The sequence below is a fragment of the Sturnira hondurensis genome, unplaced genomic scaffold, assembly GCF_014824575.4.
Source record: "Sturnira hondurensis isolate 20B ecotype Veracruz unplaced genomic scaffold, ASM1482457v3 Scaffold0007406, whole genome shotgun sequence".
Classification (NCBI taxonomy): Eukaryota; Metazoa; Chordata; class Mammalia; order Chiroptera; family Phyllostomidae; genus Sturnira; species Sturnira hondurensis.
In genome coordinates this window covers 2,182,565-2,199,909 of record NW_028080037.1, presented here as the reverse complement: position 1 = coordinate 2,199,909, position 17,345 = coordinate 2,182,565, and the positions used below count along the sequence as shown (strand labels likewise).

Here is a 17,345-nt window from a genome sequence, read left to right as displayed (position 1 = left end):
CGGCTGCCGTGGGGAGCCGTGTGGGGCGCCTGAACAACCCAAATCCAGTTACCGCAGGAGCCGGCAGTCCCGTGTCTAGGCCACACTCGAGGCAACCGAGAGCGGGGTCTCAGAGGGAGACCGGCATCCCCGTGTTCACCATGGCCAGGGGGAGGCAGCCGCCCAAGTAAACACAGTGTGGCCCACCCATAAAAAATGGAGTGTGATTCAGCCTTAAAAAGGAAGGAGCCTCTGGCACAGGCCGCCCCGTGGACGGACGTGGAGGCCGCGCTGCCAGGGGAGAGAGGCCCACCGCGGACGGACAGACACTACCGTGACCCTCTGCCACGAGGTACCGAGGGGAGTCAGGCTCACAGACAGAACGCAGGTGGTGGTGTCCGAGAGCTGGAGGAAGGGTGAGGAGCCTGGGTTTAACGCGGGCTGAGTCTCGCCGGGGGCAGGTGAGAGAGTTCTAAAGATCCAGGGTGTGCCGGTTGCACAACCCCGTGAGTGTGCTTAAGGCCACGGCCCGGCACGCTTCAAAAGGGCCAGTCTAAGTGATGAGCATTTGAGCCCCTTCGTGAAGGGGTCTGACCCGAGTGGGCGCCGGCACCGGCCTGCCGGTGGCCAGGACTGGATCTGCAGACGGGAGCCGGGGACGGCCAGACCCCGGCCCTGGGGACACCGCAGCCCGCCAAGCCTCTTGCAAAAGCTGGTGATTTCCACCCGGTGTGCTGCAAGAATTTTTAAAACACACAATGCCTGGCTGCTGACTCAGGGACACTGACCTCTTTTCCTTTAGGGTGTCAACTAAAGAAAACGACAACAGCCAACACAACTGTAGCCGTCTGCTGGCCTGGATTCAAAATCATATCTATCTTCTGTCTGATGGGCCAGAAAAGAGACTCGCTCGGCGCACGCGGCAGAACCGAAGGAAATGGGTTAGCGTCTGCCGGGAGACGGAGGAGGTCGGAAGGGCTGGCTGCAGCCACTGGGGGAGGCAGCCCAGGGCTCCTGGCGCCCCATTTACACGACCTTGGGGTGCTTCACCATGTGTCCGTCCTCGGACCGGGGCCCGGGGGAGCCAAGGGCAGCTCATTGAGCAACCGCCCTCCTGGCCCACGGACACCTGCTGCCGCCCTCTGAGCAGCCGGCCGGGTCTCGTCGTTCTCCCTGCACTGCCGCCACAGGGCTGGGGGAGCATCTCCATGTGGCCGATCTGGGGGCCGAGGTGCAGGCTGCTGGGCCCACAATGGCAGCCCCCACGCCCGGCACAAGGCCCCAAGCACGGCCCGTGCTGGGTACACCTGGACCCTCCCCGGCCTCCCCTGCTGCAGCTTGGCCAGACCACAGCTGTGAGGGCCCAGAGGTGCGAGGAGGCCCAAGGGTGGCTCCTGTCGTGTCCAAGGCCTGGAAGAGGGTCTAAAGGAGGCCCCTCCCCCACAGCTAAAGGATATCTCAGACCTCAGCGGGACTCTGCCCCAGCCCGTCCTTTCTCCCTTCCCGACCAGGGACACATGGCCATGACTGCAGACAGCTTTGGGGAGGTTACCCAGGCTCCCGAGGGGCATCACGGCTGCGGGGCCCACGGAAGCGTGGGGTTGGAGATGACAATCCTCACCTCTCCAGGAGAGAACAGTGAGGGTCGGGTGGCCCCACACGAGGACAGCCTTCCTGGCCACGGCCACCTGCACTCCACCTCCCCCGTTCCCCCGGACACGGCCTCGTTGCCTCCCACTCTGTCGGGTGTGGGCAACACTCGGGGCTCACAGTATCCTCTCAGGGTGCCTGCCACGGCGAAGCCCTTTCAGGTCCCTCCGAGGGGCCCTCGCCAGGTGGGGAGAGGCATGTGTCCCGGGGTGGGGGCACCCTGGTCCCTGTGGACACAAAGACACTGTGGACCAGGTTAGCTCTGGGACAAGGACCGGTGGTAGGGCAAGGGAGTGGTAGCTCTTCAGGTCATGCCTTTTTATTTTTATTTCTTTGAGGTTGTACTCTTCTGTACATCCCCTTTTTTATAGACCCCCTATTTTACTTTCCCTGTCTTATTTTCGGTGCCAGCAAGGGCTGTCTGCACACGAGCTGGCCCTGTGGGGGTCCAGCGGTCACATTTGAGGCCAGTGGCCGCGCAAGGCCACGCTGACCTTCGGGTTGTGAGGACCGAGAGAACTGGCCACATTTACAGAAGGAAATCCAGTTCCCAGGGGACCCAAGGACCAGGGTCCGGATGAGCACCTTGGGGCCCTGTGGGGGTGAGAGTCGGCCCTCGGGCAGGAGGGGGCTGAACAGGGGCCCCCAGAATTCACACCGACCTGGAGCCGCGGCGTGTGACCTTATTTGGGGGGAGCGTCTTCATAGATGTGTTAGCTAAGGCTCTCAAGATGAAGTCACAGGGGATTAGAGGGGGCCCTGCATCCGACGACAGATGTCCTTCTAAGACGCAAAGAGGACACAGAGCCTCCCAGAGGAGCCGGCCCTGTGGGGACAGGGCCCTAGCAGAGCGCTGCACACACACACACACACACACACACACAAGTACACACCACGGCAGCCACGCTGTCCGCAGGCCGTCGACCCCAACCTCTCACTCTCCGCCTTCTCGGCAGAAAGGAACCTCATGCCCCCTGTCCTCTGACACTGGTCGTGGGGCCACAGGTTTCTCACGGGACCAAGCACAAGGCCTGGGGTCTTCCCCTAGTTTGCCATGACCTGGCTTGCTGAGCCTTGGGTGCCCACCCCTGCCCTTACCACTGACTCAAATTCACAACTCAGAACTGCAAGTCAGAACCCGCCCCAGACCTGCGCCCGGCACGACTGCAGAGGGTCTAGAAGGCCAGAGGGGCTGGAGCGGATGCGGGAGGGAACGTCAGCAGTCCTCTGCAGGGCCCGTTTGGTGAGCCGGGCCCCTCCCCTCCCCACCCCCACCCTGGTGCTGTAAGATGCAGCAATTCCACCCCTCTCACATCCCAAGGAAGCCCTGAGAAGGCTGCGGTGGAAGGCTCGGGCATGTTTGCTGTTTGCTGTTTGCGGAGGTGGGAGTGGAGGTGGGCGGGGCCGGACACCCAACACAGATGGAGTAAATACAACGCAAGGAATGTAAACTCAGAAATCCAGGCAGCAGCAAGGAGCCAAGAGCCGGCTGCACACACCAGGTCTGAGACAAGCCCACTGCGGGCAGGAGTCAGGCCACGAGCAGAGGGAGCCCTCTTCCCAGGCCCATGAAGGCTGCCCAGCCACACCCAGGCCGAGCACCTGCGCAATCCCCCCTCAGCCCTGGGGGAAGCTGTGGTTTCTCCCATTTTGCAAGACCCGCCACAAAGCCCGGAGACTCGAAGAACTTGTCCAGGGTCACAGAGCCGGCAGAGTCTGAGCCGGGGTGTGACCCCACGCCGGCCTGGCCCCCCTGACCTCGGTGCAGTGGGCGGGCCCCCAGCATTGCATGCCCGCCCAGAGGACCAGTGCTGGAGTGAGGCTCGGGGGTGACTCAGGAAGAAGGGGAGGTAAAGGAAGACAGAGGGGAGCCACAGGTGCAGTCAGCCCCTTGTGCATGCGTGTGCATGTGTGTGCATGCGTGTGCACAGCAGCACCCTCCACGGTCACCAAAAGGGGCAGGCAGCCCCTGTCCCCTGGGTGACACAGGGACAAACAGAATGCGGCCCGCCCCTGCAGTGGACCAGGACGCAGGCGTGAAAAGGAGTGACGCTCCGACACGGGCCACGAAGTGGAAGAACCCCGGAAACACGGTGCTGAGGGAGAGCGCCAGACACAGAAGGCCACACAGGGAGATTCCACTGATACAAAGTAGCAGGTCTGGGAAGCAGGGAGCGACTGCACCGGCCTGCAGCCCGACCAGCTTCCTGGGCACGGGGACAGTCCCCAGATGGGAGGGCTGAACGGTGGGTCTGAGGGGTGCAGGCAGGACCCGCTGGATCCCAGGGGGACAGGAATCCGAGTGTGAAGTGAGGAAGCAGGTGGAGAAATGGCTGAGGGAGGTGAGGCCAGAGGGGCCGGTGGCTTCTTCCAGCCTGGGGGGTGGTGGGAGGGTAGTTCAAAGTGGTCCTGGCCTGCTGTGCAGGGGGCTGTCAAGGCGGGGCGGGCCCAGGCGCCCACCCCACCTCAGCCAGGAGAGCTCACTCCCATCCGACTTACTCAAGGAGCCTCCTGAGCGGGAATGTGTGGGTAGAAAACGTGCCCTTGTGAGGAGACCGCGAGACAGACCCAAGGCGAGGGACAACCGCCCTGAACTCCTCGGCCTAGTCCCTCACCAATGTCCACGTCGGGAGAGGCCCCAAAATAGAAGGGGGCTGTGGAGGAGAGGGGACCAAGAGACAGGGTGGCAGGACATAGGCAGGGTCCTGGGTTGGAAAATAAACACTGCGAGAAAGGGTGCTGCCGGGACAGCAGGGGAACGGGGGCAGGGACCCAGCGTGACCCCGTTGGCACCTTCCGGAGCGTGGTCGTGGTCTGTGGGCACGGACACACACCGTCCACAGGACACACGTGCAGCGGGGTCTGCACCAAGATGTCATCGTGTTGGCACACAGCTCTCACATGGCTCGGCACTGAGACAGACAGACAGAGATGGACGGAGAGGCAGAGACGAGAGGAGACTGGGGGGTCTGAGAACTCAGCCCGACCTCAAAGGTGACAGGCAGAGTCACCTCCCTGCCCTCCGTCCTGCTCCCATGCCCCACGCAGCCCCACGGCTCTCACCCAGCAGCCCCTGCGGCCACCCCGGGCACCCCTTGCTCACACAGGGATGCTCCCAGGGGCCAGGCCGCCCAGGAGAACCCTTCTCCACCACACTCCACACCTTCTGTGTAAACTGGGGTGTGCCCCAGGGCTTGGGGCCAGGGCCAGAGGCTGGCAGCCATTCCGTCAGGACTGTTAATGACAGCTGTGCTGGGTCGCACTGCCAAGGGTGCCTGCCGGCCACAGTTCCAGGTCAGCTCCCTCACACCTGTACCTGGGCAGGCTCCAGTACAGCCACCAACTCTCGGACTCCGGCACACGTGGGGGAGCCTCTGCCTGGGGCGGGTAGAGCCCGGACGGCGGTGCACCCAGCCCTGACACCCCACCCCGCTGACACAGCACACCGCCTCCCGGTCCTGCCCCGGCATGTGGGGGGCGGGGTGCCGCCGTGGGGCCCGAGGACTCCCTGCCCACGGACTCGCTGCCCGAGGAACACTGGTCACGACTTGCCTCTGCAAACTTGGCCTCTTCCAAGCCCTGCTCCCGGGGCCCGTCTGGCATCCACGCAGTGCCCCACCTCCCTGCTCCACGGCAGGCCCTGCTGCCCCCGAGGTTAATGTTCTCTGCGGCCTTATGTAAATCCCGGCTCCCTCTGGGTCCGGTTTCCCCACAGGGAAAATAGAAGATGGCACCCGAGTGAAACCTGAGTTGTAGATCTTATCGTCTGAGCGCTTACAGAAATGTCCCTGGAAAAACAGTTAGCTGTCAAGCTACAGTCTTTTTAAGAGGTCTTGGGGAGAGACAAACAAAATGCTCTCGAACACTGTAGGAGCAGGAGTCACCGACAGGCCATGTGAGAACAGGATGTGTGGACACTGTGTGGGGGCCAAGGGCCTATCAACCACGCATGCTGCCTGTCGCCCTTTCCTGCTTCTGTGAGCGTGAAACAGGAGCAAGCCCTAGAGCCAGGGGAGCCTTCCAGTGGGGAGGGGCAGCCTTCACAAAGGCCCGAGGCAGGAAGCACACGGCGTGTTGGAGGAAAAGGCTGTTGGGCGGCGGGCAGGGGCCTGTGAAGAAGGCCCTCACGGGCCTGGGGACACACGGCTGCACCCGCCTCCTGTGAGGGCTTAAGTGGGGCCCCGAGAGGCTGCCGCCCACATCTGGGAAAGAGGTTCTGGCTGCAGTGGGGGCAACGGCGGCCCGGAGGCTCAGCGGGCAGAGGTGGGCACAGCGGGGTCTGGAGCAGGGCCCACGCACGGGGACAGAGGCAGGCCCCGGGTCCCCGCACAGGACTGCGACCTGCCACTAGTCACCAGCCTCCCTGTGGAATGAGCCTTGTCTTCCAAACATCCAATCGATACTGGAGAACCTATGATCGTGTGTCAGGCACAGTCCCAGGAGCTTGGGACCCAGCGGCAAACTAAACCGAGGTCCCTGCCCCAGTTGGTGTGGCCCCGTGGACTGGGTGCCGCCCCGTGCACGGAAAGGCCGCTGGTTCCGTCCCCGGTCAGGGCACAGGCCGGGGTAGTGGGCAGGTCCCTGCTGGGGTGTGTAGGAGGCAGCCGATTGATGTTCCTCTCCCTTTCTTTCTCCCTCCCTTCCCCTCTCTCTAAAAATAAATAAAATCTTTAAAAAAACAAACAAACCGAGGTCCCTCACGGGGAGAAATAAACAGTAAACACGAGGCGCAGGTCAAGCAGATGCTCTGCCCGCTGTGACAAGGCCACAGAAGAAACAGCGAGGCGGGGTCCGGGCACAGGGGCACCGGGAGGCCCTCGGTGGGCTTTGGAGGAAAGGCCTCAAGGAGGCGGGAGAGGGACCAGATCGGGGGAGGGGGGTGGGCAGAGGGGCGGCGGCTGAGGTGGAGGGCACGCCGGTGCGTCTGAGGAATGACCCGCCGGCGATCGGCAGGGTCCGAGCGGAGGGTGTGGGCCCACCGTGGGGCTTTGCACTGCGGGGGATGGAGAGCCGGCTGCAGTCGGCATAGGGTCCCTTCAGCCGCTGGGCCCAGAAAACCTAACCAGAGTGGAGGGGAGGGAGCCTGCGGGAGCCCAGCCGAGAGCTGGTGACACTTTGGCCCGTGGTGGTGGCCACTGCAGTGTGGTGAGGCGTGGCTGGACTGTGGGTACGTTTTGCGGGTGAAGCCTCAGAGCCTCCTGCTGGTTCAGCACGGGGCGCAGAGCGGAGAGCCCAGACTGAGCTCGAGACGTTCGGCCCAGACAGCTGGAGGAGGCGGGAGCCACGGCAGCAGTGGGAAGGCGGCCAGAGGGACGGGGCCACGGGGATGGAGAGAAGTCAGGTGGTGACCTTTGACCCCCAAGCTGAGATACAGAGCTGGCTGTTGAAATCCGGGGGAAAGGTGCGGGTCCAGGATGCCAGCGTGGGAGTGGCCGGGACAAAGATGGCCTTCCCAGCAGGACACCCAGCCAGCTGCCCAGGGAGCGTGTGAGCGCACAGAGCTCGGGGACAGCCTGTGTGGGGAGGTCAGGGACACAGACCAGTGGCTGAGAGCAGCCAGCCAGCCGACATCTCCAGTGTCCTAGAAGCTTCAGAAAAGGTGGAAGGAACCTCACCCAGAATGCCAGGAAGCAAACAAGGGCCAGGCCCCTCCTGTTCCTTCCCCTCATCGCCCCCACCACCCAGCAGAAGCCTTTGGTGAACAGGAAGACACCGCAGAGAGAAGGGGACAAGGTGAAGACAGCGAGACTCGGCCGCAGGGCTGGGGAGGCTCCGCACAGGCCGCACACAGACTTCTCTGCCCGGTCCGCCCCAGCGCCCGGGCCCTTCGAGGTTCCGAAACCCAAAATGAGCGTCTCCCTGCTGTTTTGTTTCTCTCTACATTTCCGCTCCCAGGGCCAGCGGAGGCCAAGGCTGCCCTCGAACGAGCAGGAGGGGGATGAGCTCCACCCCAGCTCTTGTCCTTCTATCTCAAGTTCGTTCTGTTCGCTGGCCCAGCCGCACAGCTGAAGCCTCTGTACAATACACGTGTTTAGGGGTCTGCAGCTGTGCGACCCTCAGGGCGTGGAAGGCTGGGGCTGAGCCTCTGGTGCCGAGATTTGAACCAGAAAAGTCTGTCAGCGTCAGCCTGCGGCAGAAGCCAGCCTTGAGGGTTGGCTTATGACCTCTGGGGCCCCTCTTCTATTGACCAAGGACGGGGGAACACCTGGGCACGAACACCCACCAACAGGACCCGCAGACGTGGACGTGCCCGAGGGCAGCCCCTCGCTGAGCTGGTCTGCAGCAGCAGCTCACACCCACCCTGCCTGCAGGAAGCCAAGGCCGAGTGTGGTGGTTCCAGATGGCTGGGCTCAGCCAAGCTCCCAGCGGCCACTGAGAGTGCCAGGCAGGGGCAGTCTGGGACTTCTCCCAGACTGAGCAGCGCCAGCCCCAGGGAGGCCGGAGCACAGCGAGGCACACCCCACAGACACGTGTCAACACACGTGCACATGTGCTCACACATGTGATCAAGCACACCAATGTGGGCCCGTGTTAATGTGTGTGCACAGGCACCCACAGATTCATACATGGCCAGACACATGACACATGGGCACACATGTGTCTGCACCCACAAAGGCATGTGGGCTTGTGTGTGTTGCTGTGTGTGCACCAACATGTGTGTATGCATGTACACACACCAGAAAGTGTCGTGTGGCACATGTTGGCGCATGTGCCCCATCAGCATGTGGTCACTCCTAGACATGCATGTGCATATGCACCCCCATAGGTTCATGGATCAGCAACCGTGCACGCAGATTGTCATGTGTGTATCCACATCGATGCTCACGTGTGCACACTTTGCACAGGGGCACACATGTGGACACATGTATACACACACACACTCATGAAGCCAGAAAAAAGCGAACCCACCAGGAGCAAAGCGGAAAACAAGAATGAACGGGACTCGGGGATACTAAAGCAGGCACCGCTGCTCCCCTGTGGCCCTGGGGCACGTCCTCGTGGCCCTCCCCTGCCCTGGAGGAGCCGGGAGGAAGGAGGAAGACAAGCCCAGCCTAACCGGGCACACCTGTGAGCGCACAGAACTGGGCCCCCCGGGAAGGGAGCTCCCCACCCATGGGCACAGATCAGCTCCAGGCTCTTCCCCGCATGGGCAGGTGCGGGGCCTGCAGGAAGCACCTCCAAGGTGCAGGAGCGCTTTCTGGGGCCCAGACGCACAGAGCTGGGGTGGCCAGGCCGACAGGCCAGGGGCAGGCCACCCTCCACGGCTTCCCCTGGCATCTGTTAATCTAGAACACGCCCGGGAGGGAGATGTGGGGAGGCCCCCAGTACCCACAGTTTTGGAGGAGACTCTCCGGAAAAAGGCCTGGAGTGAACCCCACTGTCCATGCGCCATGCAGGGAGAGGAAGAGGGGAGGTGGACCCAGGCAGAGAACGCGGGGGGCCCCGCCCTCCCTCCCAACACCAAGCTGAGCTGCTGAGAAACGCAGAGGAGGGAGGGCAGGGTCACCCCAGGCTCCTGGGCCACTTCGGCTGTGTGGCCTGGGACAAGTGACTGCTGCTTCCCTCGCCCTCAGTAAAACGCAGGCAACAGTGGAGTAGCTAGCCGCTCGTGTGCTGGAGAGACATGAGACAATGCGGGGAAAACACTGGACACATGACCTGATCAGCACCCATTAGCGTTATCTGCCATCAGCCCCTGCCCTGTAACTGATGGGCAGAGAGCTGCCAAAGGGCACAAAGCAATGGAGGCGGGCGTGGCTGGGGTGGAGGCGGCGGAGCAGAGACTGAGCTGGGCCGGGAGTGGGGAGAAGGTAAGAAAACAGCCCGAGCTCAAAGGGCTAATGCTGGCTCTGCCATCCTACCGGGAGCCCCCACCTGGCCCTCAAGGACCCCACAGTGATGGCGACAGCACAGCCCCGACGCCAGCAGGCTCCCAGCTCGTGGGGGAGAAAGAGAACCCATAAATCAACACATAACATGATAGGGTTGACTTTTAGAGAAATAAGGGGCAAGCTACACAGACATTTGGGAGATGAGCCTCCTGGCCAGAGGGACAAACAAGCCAGAGACTCTGAGGCGGAGCAGGCTGGGCGGGCTCAAGGACCATCGGGAGACGAGCACAGAGAATAAGCAGGCAGGCCGACAGGGTGCCAGATTGTGGGCGCCTTTGGGCCACTAAAAGGACTTCTGTATTCACTCGGAGGGAGATGGGGAGCCTGTGAGTGGAGGGGTTAGGTGTGTGTGGAGACCCAGGGATAAGACCGCTGCCTCACGAAGGCGGCAGCGGGGGAGGCGGGAGAGCTGGAGCCGTGGAAGAAGGGCAGAGTCTGCGTTCACCCTGAAGGTGAGGTCAACAGGATTTGCTGAGGGACCAGACACCAGGCGTTCAGTGCCGTTGGCCCCAGGCCTCCGCCTCTGCACTCGGAGGAACAGATGGAGGGGTTGCTCTGAGACAGGGAAGGCAGGTGGGGGAAGCCCTCCGCAGCCGGAAAAAGCAGTGAACAAAGTGCCCAAGGCCAGTTCCCAACCAGAATCGCAAGTTAAAGACAGCAGAGGGGGCTCACCTTCCCTCCGGGACAGGGGACAAGGCCCTAAGGCCCCCTCCCCTGGGGCCCAGCTGCTGCAGTACCTTCCCCGGTGGCCCAGAGACACACAGGGACCCAAAGATGTACCCCCGGGGGGCCCGGACTGGGTTTTCATCATCCGTTCAAATACGGGGTGAGGGGGGGGTGTCCTCAGTTCTAGAATGTGGACACAAAGGGGCCGGGACCTCTGCTCCCTGGTCTGTCTCCGGGATATGTCCTCTCCCTAGCACAGGTGCGTGCACACAGGTGCACATGCCAGCAAGGTCACCTGAGGCAAATGGCTATCTTTAGCTGTTTCCCAAATGTCAATGGTGACAAGACATTTGCCCCAGAATTCTTCCAGGAGTAAAGGAGACGGTGTTCACAGACAGTACCTGAACACTGCCTGGCACACAGCGGTGCGGGATTACCTTCCTTGAGCCGACAGTATGAATACCTCTCGCCCAGTCCGGGGCACTGGGGGGAAATAGGAACGCGTCTCACTTCTTCCAGAAGCTTCTCCCGGAGACCTCAGGACCCGAGGTCCTGTTGTTTGGGGCTAATCCATTTTGGCAGTTTGGGGGGAAAGCTATGGATTCACTACTAATCTTTAATGAAATGCATAACACATGAAAGCATTGTCTTTTATCCTAAAAGGATAAAGTAGGAGCATTGCAGATGCCGCGTAAGTTCGCGTGGGCCCCGGCCCCTTCCCTTCCTCTCTTGAGAATCACTGCTTTCGTCAGTCTGGTGTGCACACTTCCACGCCTTTTTCTGAGCTGTAATGTGTACTAATATTAACCCACTAAAACCACAAAATACTGTTATGTGGAGTTATTTTAAAAAATAAATATAAATAGCACCGAGCTTTTCTCAGCACTGTGTTTTTGAGACCTACTCATGCTAAAACCTATGTACCTCGTTTCCAACTTTCTGCCTTTTGCTGAGAAATCCATGTGATGTGGGGCACCCACTTCATTTCCTCTGGTCCAGATTTGGTGACTAGGGTTTCTGTCTGACACTGCCACAGCTGTGTCAACCCTGGCAAGTCGCTGGCCTTTGCTCTGCCTCAGTGTCCTCACCTGCAGGGAGGCAGGCTAATACCACCGCCTCCACCTATTTCACAAGGCTGTGGTTGGACTCAGAAGAGAAACCAGGCGCATCCAGGACATTTCAACACGTGCGTGATTAACTTTGAACTTGATCATCTGCCCTGGAGGCAAACCAAATCCGACCCAGTCTGACAGGCAAGCAGGCTGAGGTTCCCCACTGGGACGCCGCCCAGCTAGGTGTGCAGCCCAGGGTTCTGGAGACTTTGCCCGGGGCGGTAAGGCAAGAGGGCCCTACTCAACCTCAGAAACACATCTCAAACCCACCGGAGGGACCAGAAAGACGGCGGTGACAAAGGGGCCCTCTCCAGCGACGTGGGGGAGGTGGCCACCTTCCCACGGTGGGCGAAGTATAAACCTAAACTGTGTGACAAGGAAAATGATCAGTCAGTAGAGAAACAGGAAAACAGCCAAGTGTTTGGCCTTTCAAACGAATATAAAGAGGCAGCGAAAAGAAACCGGGAGAGCCGTGTACGTTCGGACGGAGGAAGAAACGCTTCAGGCTCTGCCAGTGAATTAAAACTGCAACTGCAGGACATCTGTACGTAGGATATAGTTCAACTCATGTAAAAAGCATATATATTAATGTGTATAAATAAGTGCGCCTGACGTATCTGTGGCAAAGGTCTAGAAAGAGACATGCGGGCGACGCTGGTGCTGTCTGGGGAACAAAATGGGCGAAACTTTCTTTTTTTTCTCCATCTGAATTTTCTTTTGAAGTAGCAAAAAACCATAGAAACGTAGAAATCCTAGCACAGGCCTCCCATTCAAGCTGCAGAGGGGCCCGTGGAGCCAAAGAAAACACCAGTGGGCAGCCCTCCCTCTGCTGGCGTCCCACCCGGACGGTCCCCGAACACTGGCGTCCTTCCCCCTGCGGAAGGCGCTTGGCTGGCACTTGGGGAGGGGGCTGTCCGATGGGCGGGGCCTGCCTTCCTGCCTTCACGCCACTCGGCCCCACACCAATCACCTTCGAGACGGTCAGGCAGGATGCTGGGTGGCTCTCACTCAGCTGTGAGCCCAGGAATCCTAACTCCAGGACAGCTGAGGAGGATGGCGCCGTCCTCTCGAGGAGCCCAGAGAAGGGGCGGGAAATTGGGCGAGGTGTGTGTACATGCATGTACACACATGTGCACGCACAGGCACACACGTGGGGAGCCGACACCTGGAATCTGCCCCATAGCCATACAAAGAAACCCTGAAATAAGGCAGGAGAGACTGAGCCAACAAGCGCCCCCAGGGGCTGCCAGAGGCTCCCTGGCCACACTGCCGCTGCCACCCTTATGCCCATGGTGCCGAAACCAAGGGCCCGGCGGGGACCCATGGGTGGCTTTTGCCACGGTGAAGCGCCAACAGCTGCTTTGGAGAGTGTAACTGACAGACAGAGGCCTCCTTCGCCTCCATGGCAGAGGAAAAAGCACTTCTAAGTTCTGAGGTTTCACCACCCAAGTTTTCCTGCCATTCCCAGGAGGACAAAAAGAAAAAACAAACAAACAAAAAAACACCCCGAGGAGGAAGTCAGTACTCATCAGAGGGCTCTCCATGTAGTCAGATTACAGGGCAAGATTTGAAAGCCAAATTAGCGAGTAAGTCAAGACACCGTAGCCAAGAGGATTCGCGCGGACAACTCTGCCCCCCAGAGACCTTGAGAAACGCCTGCTCTCGTCCCATCTTTGAAGTCGGCTGCGTTCCAAGAAGGGTCAGCCCAGTTTAAGCAGATGGAGCCTTCACTCACTCACTCACTCACTCACTCATTCATTCAGTTCCCAAGGCTCCTGTGCTGGGCACGGTGCACAGACAGTCTCCATTCTTCAGAAACTCACGTAAAGAAGTAGGCCAAGGCGGGAGGGGGGGAGGAGTAGCCAGCGAGTGACAGCATCCACCTCTGTCACGGCTCCCTGTCTGGCTAGATCCTGGACAAAGGTGGGCCTTGCGCCCCCTCTCCCGCAATGCAGGCGCCAGCTCTGCCTTCAGAGACCTGAACTGCCTTTGGCGCAAGTGCGGGCTGCGATCGCCCCTCCCGCAGTAACTCCAGATGCATTCAAACAGGTCGCCCAGACCCCCGGGGGTAGAATCAAACAGTCTGAAGGCCACGGCCACCCTAACTTATCCCTCTGGCTAAAAGGACGGTATTGTGTAAGTGGAGTTAGGGTCAGAGGAGAACCCTCAGGCTGGGGGCTCTCCAAGCACCCTACTTACTGAACCTTGGACTTGTGCCGGCCTCCGCGGGAATCCGGGGAGAAAAGCGGCTTACCCTCGCCAGCCGGAGTCAGGGAGGCGGTGCAGGGCAATTGGAGCAGCCCGGCCAAGCACCTACTGGGCCTGGGCACCCATGGGAGTTCTCAGGAGCACATGCATGACGGGGTTCTGCCCTGGTGGGCTCACAGGAAACAGGCGAAGTTCGGCCCTAGTTCTGGCAGACTCCGCCACGGGCGTGAGAGCGCACTCCAGGAGCCCCAGGGCAGCACCAAGAGGTGGCCGCCCTCCAAAACAGGCTGGGAGGCAGAACCCTGCGGGCGAGGTCAGGGTCCCGGGTGGTCACTCAGGCCTCCGCAATGCTAGCCTCCGCGAAGCCCCTAGGTGCCGCCCTGGGCTCGCAACCTCAGCCCGGTCCGGGAAGGACTGGGGAGGTGGGCAGCGGGCGACCCTCCCGCACGCCCCTCGGCCCCCAGTCCCTCCAGCCCCGGGCAGGGCCCCGTACCCACCTTGTGGACCTGCTGCTTGATGATGGAAGGCACCGCCACGATCATGACGGCGCCCAGCACGGCGCACAGCAGCCCCACGCACCCCAGCGCCACGACCGCCCAGCGCGCTCTGGCACATTTGTCCATGTCTGTGAACCCGGGTGCCCACGCGGCGCGCTCGGAGCTCCGCGTCTGAACGGGACGGGCTGGCGACAGAGGCGGCGGCGACTCCGGGAACGCAGGCCGCAGCGGCACGGCGGGTCTCGGACGGCGGCACAGGGCACACGGAGTAACAGCCCGGCAGGTGACCAGAGGTTTTATGCGCCATCGAGGGTCCGCTGGACCGCCCCTGGTACACCGGGCACCACGATTCGGGCGGGAGGGGCGGGGGCGGAACCCGACTGCCAGGGCGGGGTCAGGGGCGGGGCTCGGATGGTCCGAGGGGCGGTGCCGCCAGGCCCTCTCTTCCGTTTGCGCCGGTGGTGGGGGAGCAGCGGAGGCCCGGGGTCCGCGTGTCGGGGTATCAGCTGGGCCGGGTTCCCCGTTCCCTCCAGTCCCTTCTGCGGTACCGCCACTTGCTTCCCGCTCCCCCCTTCCCTCCCACCCCCCTCCATCGTCTCCCGTCACCCCTCGCCGCCTCCTTCCCGCTCCTGCCCGCTTGCCCCTCTTCCCCTCCCACTTCCCCTGCGGTGACCGGCATCGTGTTCCCTCTTAGTAGGAGTTCCCCGACCTAGGCCCCTCTAGGGCCTCTGTGGCCTCCTCTCTCCACCACCACCGCACACACAGTCCACCGCGGCCTGTGCACCCTGGACTTGGAATCCTGTTACCCCAGATATCTGCCTGGCTGCTTCCTTCAGCATGGCCGGGCCACCTTATCAGCAAGGCCTCCCTGCCGCCCTGTGTAAAGTCAAAGAGCGCCAGCTGCCCCAGCCCACCCCTCGGCCTTATCGCGGGCTCCACACAGGCCCCCGGCTAGAATGCCGCGGGCGGCAGCTGGCACCCCACGCCCTGTCCTCGCAGCCAGAGCGCAGCCTGGAAGGGGAGCTGGCCCACCCTGAGCAGAGCCAACCCACTAGGAGCGTCCTGGGTATGGGGCCGGAGCGCAGCGCCTCGCGCACAACGCTCCACATCGCAGATAAGGGACCGGGCAGCGAGAGCGAGAGCCGAGGTCGACAGGTCTAGTTCTCTGTTCCCACCAGGAGGCCCGAGCGAGCGCTCCCTGGAATGAGAGCAGGTGGGGCGCGCCCCCCTGCCACCGGCTCCCGACTTCCGCCCCGCGCGCTGCCCCCTCCTCGTGCCTGCAGCCCCCGCCCGCGCGGAGCTCTGGACCCCAGATGTAGACCGGTCTTCTCAATCTCTGGGTGCCGCTACTAAGGGGGCGTGGGGCTCCCAGGTTACTGGGGGCTGGGCTGGCAGTGTCCCCAATCCCCGCGAAGGCAGGGCTCGGAGCAAGGCCTTCTGCAACTCAAGCCTGGAGGCAAGCAGCTCTCTCCCGGGCCTACCCTGAACCAACGTGCCGCGGCCTGAAAGTGTCCGGGAGCAGCATCTGCTTTGGGGCCTGCCAGTCCCTTGCCCGGGGTTGTCTACACACACACACACACACCGCCCCCGCCCCCCCCGCCCCGCCCCCCCGGAACTCCAGCCTTGTCTAGGGAGCCAGGAGGAGGGCCCAACCCTGCTCTGGATCAGGGCGGCAAAGCAAGCCTGGTGCCGAGTGGGGACACGGGCCAGGGAGTCCATGCCCCAGGGCGCAATAAGGACTTCCCCGCAAGGGCTGCTGTGAGGGCCCTCAGAGGGGACGGGAACTGAAAACTCGAGGACAGTGCGAATGGTCGCCACTCCATACAGGCGCGGCATCATCAATTAGCTAATTAATTCGGTAACTAATCACGGAACTCACTGATTAATGAATATCCTTCATTGAATTCCTTAAGGCTCTCAAGAGTCATCCGTTACAGGGACTGTTTCCTTTATTTATTTTGTTTTTTTACTTTTGCAGTTATTGGGAGTTAAGTAAATCTGGGAGTGCCCTGGCCCTGACAGCCCCCACTTCCTGGACACCCGGTCCCCCGTCAGCAAGGGCCCGCTCGCCTTGACCGTCTCACCCATCTAACTTTTATTTATCACTGAGTCCTCAAGGTCTTCATGTGCGTGGTGCTTACCCAAGACAGCCACAAGGCCACGGCAGGAGCACCGTCATATCACGCCACGCTGTCACCTGACAAGAGAGAGAGGCAGAGAGGAAAGGATATGGGACACCCATGACCACCCGTGACCCCCGAGGGAGGGGCACTCCCATGGGGGGGCGGGGCAACCTCAGAAGGGGATGGCCTCGTCCTGATTCTCAGAGAGCGGCCTTGCCAGGGAGGAGCGGCTGCAGGGGAGAAAGGGATCCTCAACAGTAAAGGCCCCTGGGCGCCGATGCCAGAGGGTGGCACTCTTCCTTAGCTCAGAGCCCTCGTGCCCGCGGCCAGCCGCCGAGAGTGAGTGCTGGCGGAGGCGTGGGGGAGCCAGGACCCTCCCACACTGCTGGTGGGGCGCAGTGGGAAACCGCCTGCAAGACAGCCCCTCCAAAGGCGAGGCCCAGAGTTCCCAGAGGACCGGCGCGTCCGCTCCTGGGTCCGTGCAAGAGACACGGAAACTTTGTCCACGCAAAAAGAGGCCCACGCGTGTTCATGGCAGCGCTGCCCACAGTGGCCTGGAGGTGGCAACAGCCCAAATGTCCACCCGTGGATAGACAGACAAGGGGAACAGGGAGCCTTCCATGGTGGAATGCTAGCTGCTTGGCTGTGAGGGGAACGGGCACTGGCCCACGCTGACACGCGCCACGAGCGGGCAGGGAGAACATGCCACGGGGACGCCACACACCACAGGACGTCTGTGTGACACGGCCACGGAGACAGGAAGGGCGCCAGTGGTTGCCAGGGCTGGGGCGGGGGATGGGCACGGGATCAGGCGTGGCTGCTGAGGGGTACCAGGCCTCTTTGGGGAGGGTGAGAAAAATGTTCTAAAATCAATTGTGGGGGTGGGGCACAACCCTGTGCATGCACTAAAGATCCACTAAATCGTACACTTTAAGTGAGTGAATTGTATGCTATATGACTTCTATGTCAATAAGGATATTATTTACAAAAAATAAATAAATAAACCACAAATCAACCCTTTGGCTTCCCTATGGCTCCTCCCCTCGAATAAAAACCAAAGTTCTCACTACAGCCTACAGGGCCCACCCTCACCTCCCTGGTCCCCTCTGCCCCGCCCCTCTGCTCCACCTCCTGGGCGCTCCTCCGACCTGCCCCCTTGCTCCTGCCTCAGGGCCTGGCCCCCGCCGGGCTGGTCTCTCCGCTGGAGCAGCAAGGCCC

General features: G+C 61.5%; 1 protein-coding gene across 3 annotated transcripts in view; it reads right to left on the bottom strand.

The window, feature by feature from the left end:
• The window catches only part of SCARB1 (scavenger receptor class B member 1), a 67,831-nt gene that overhangs the window by 38,263 nt on the left and 12,223 nt on the right, over positions 1 to 17,345 (bottom strand). For 2 of the 3 annotated variants that reach the window (XM_037051880.1, XM_037051879.1), the window contains exon 1: positions 14,005 to 14,130. The exons of the other annotated variant lie outside the window; for it this stretch is intronic. In XM_037051880.1, the coding sequence (XP_036907775.1) occupies positions 14,005 to 14,130 (126 nt within the window). Of the gene's footprint in view, positions 1 to 14,004; positions 14,131 to 17,345 lie in introns of those variants that run through there. 3 annotated transcript variants of the gene reach the window in all.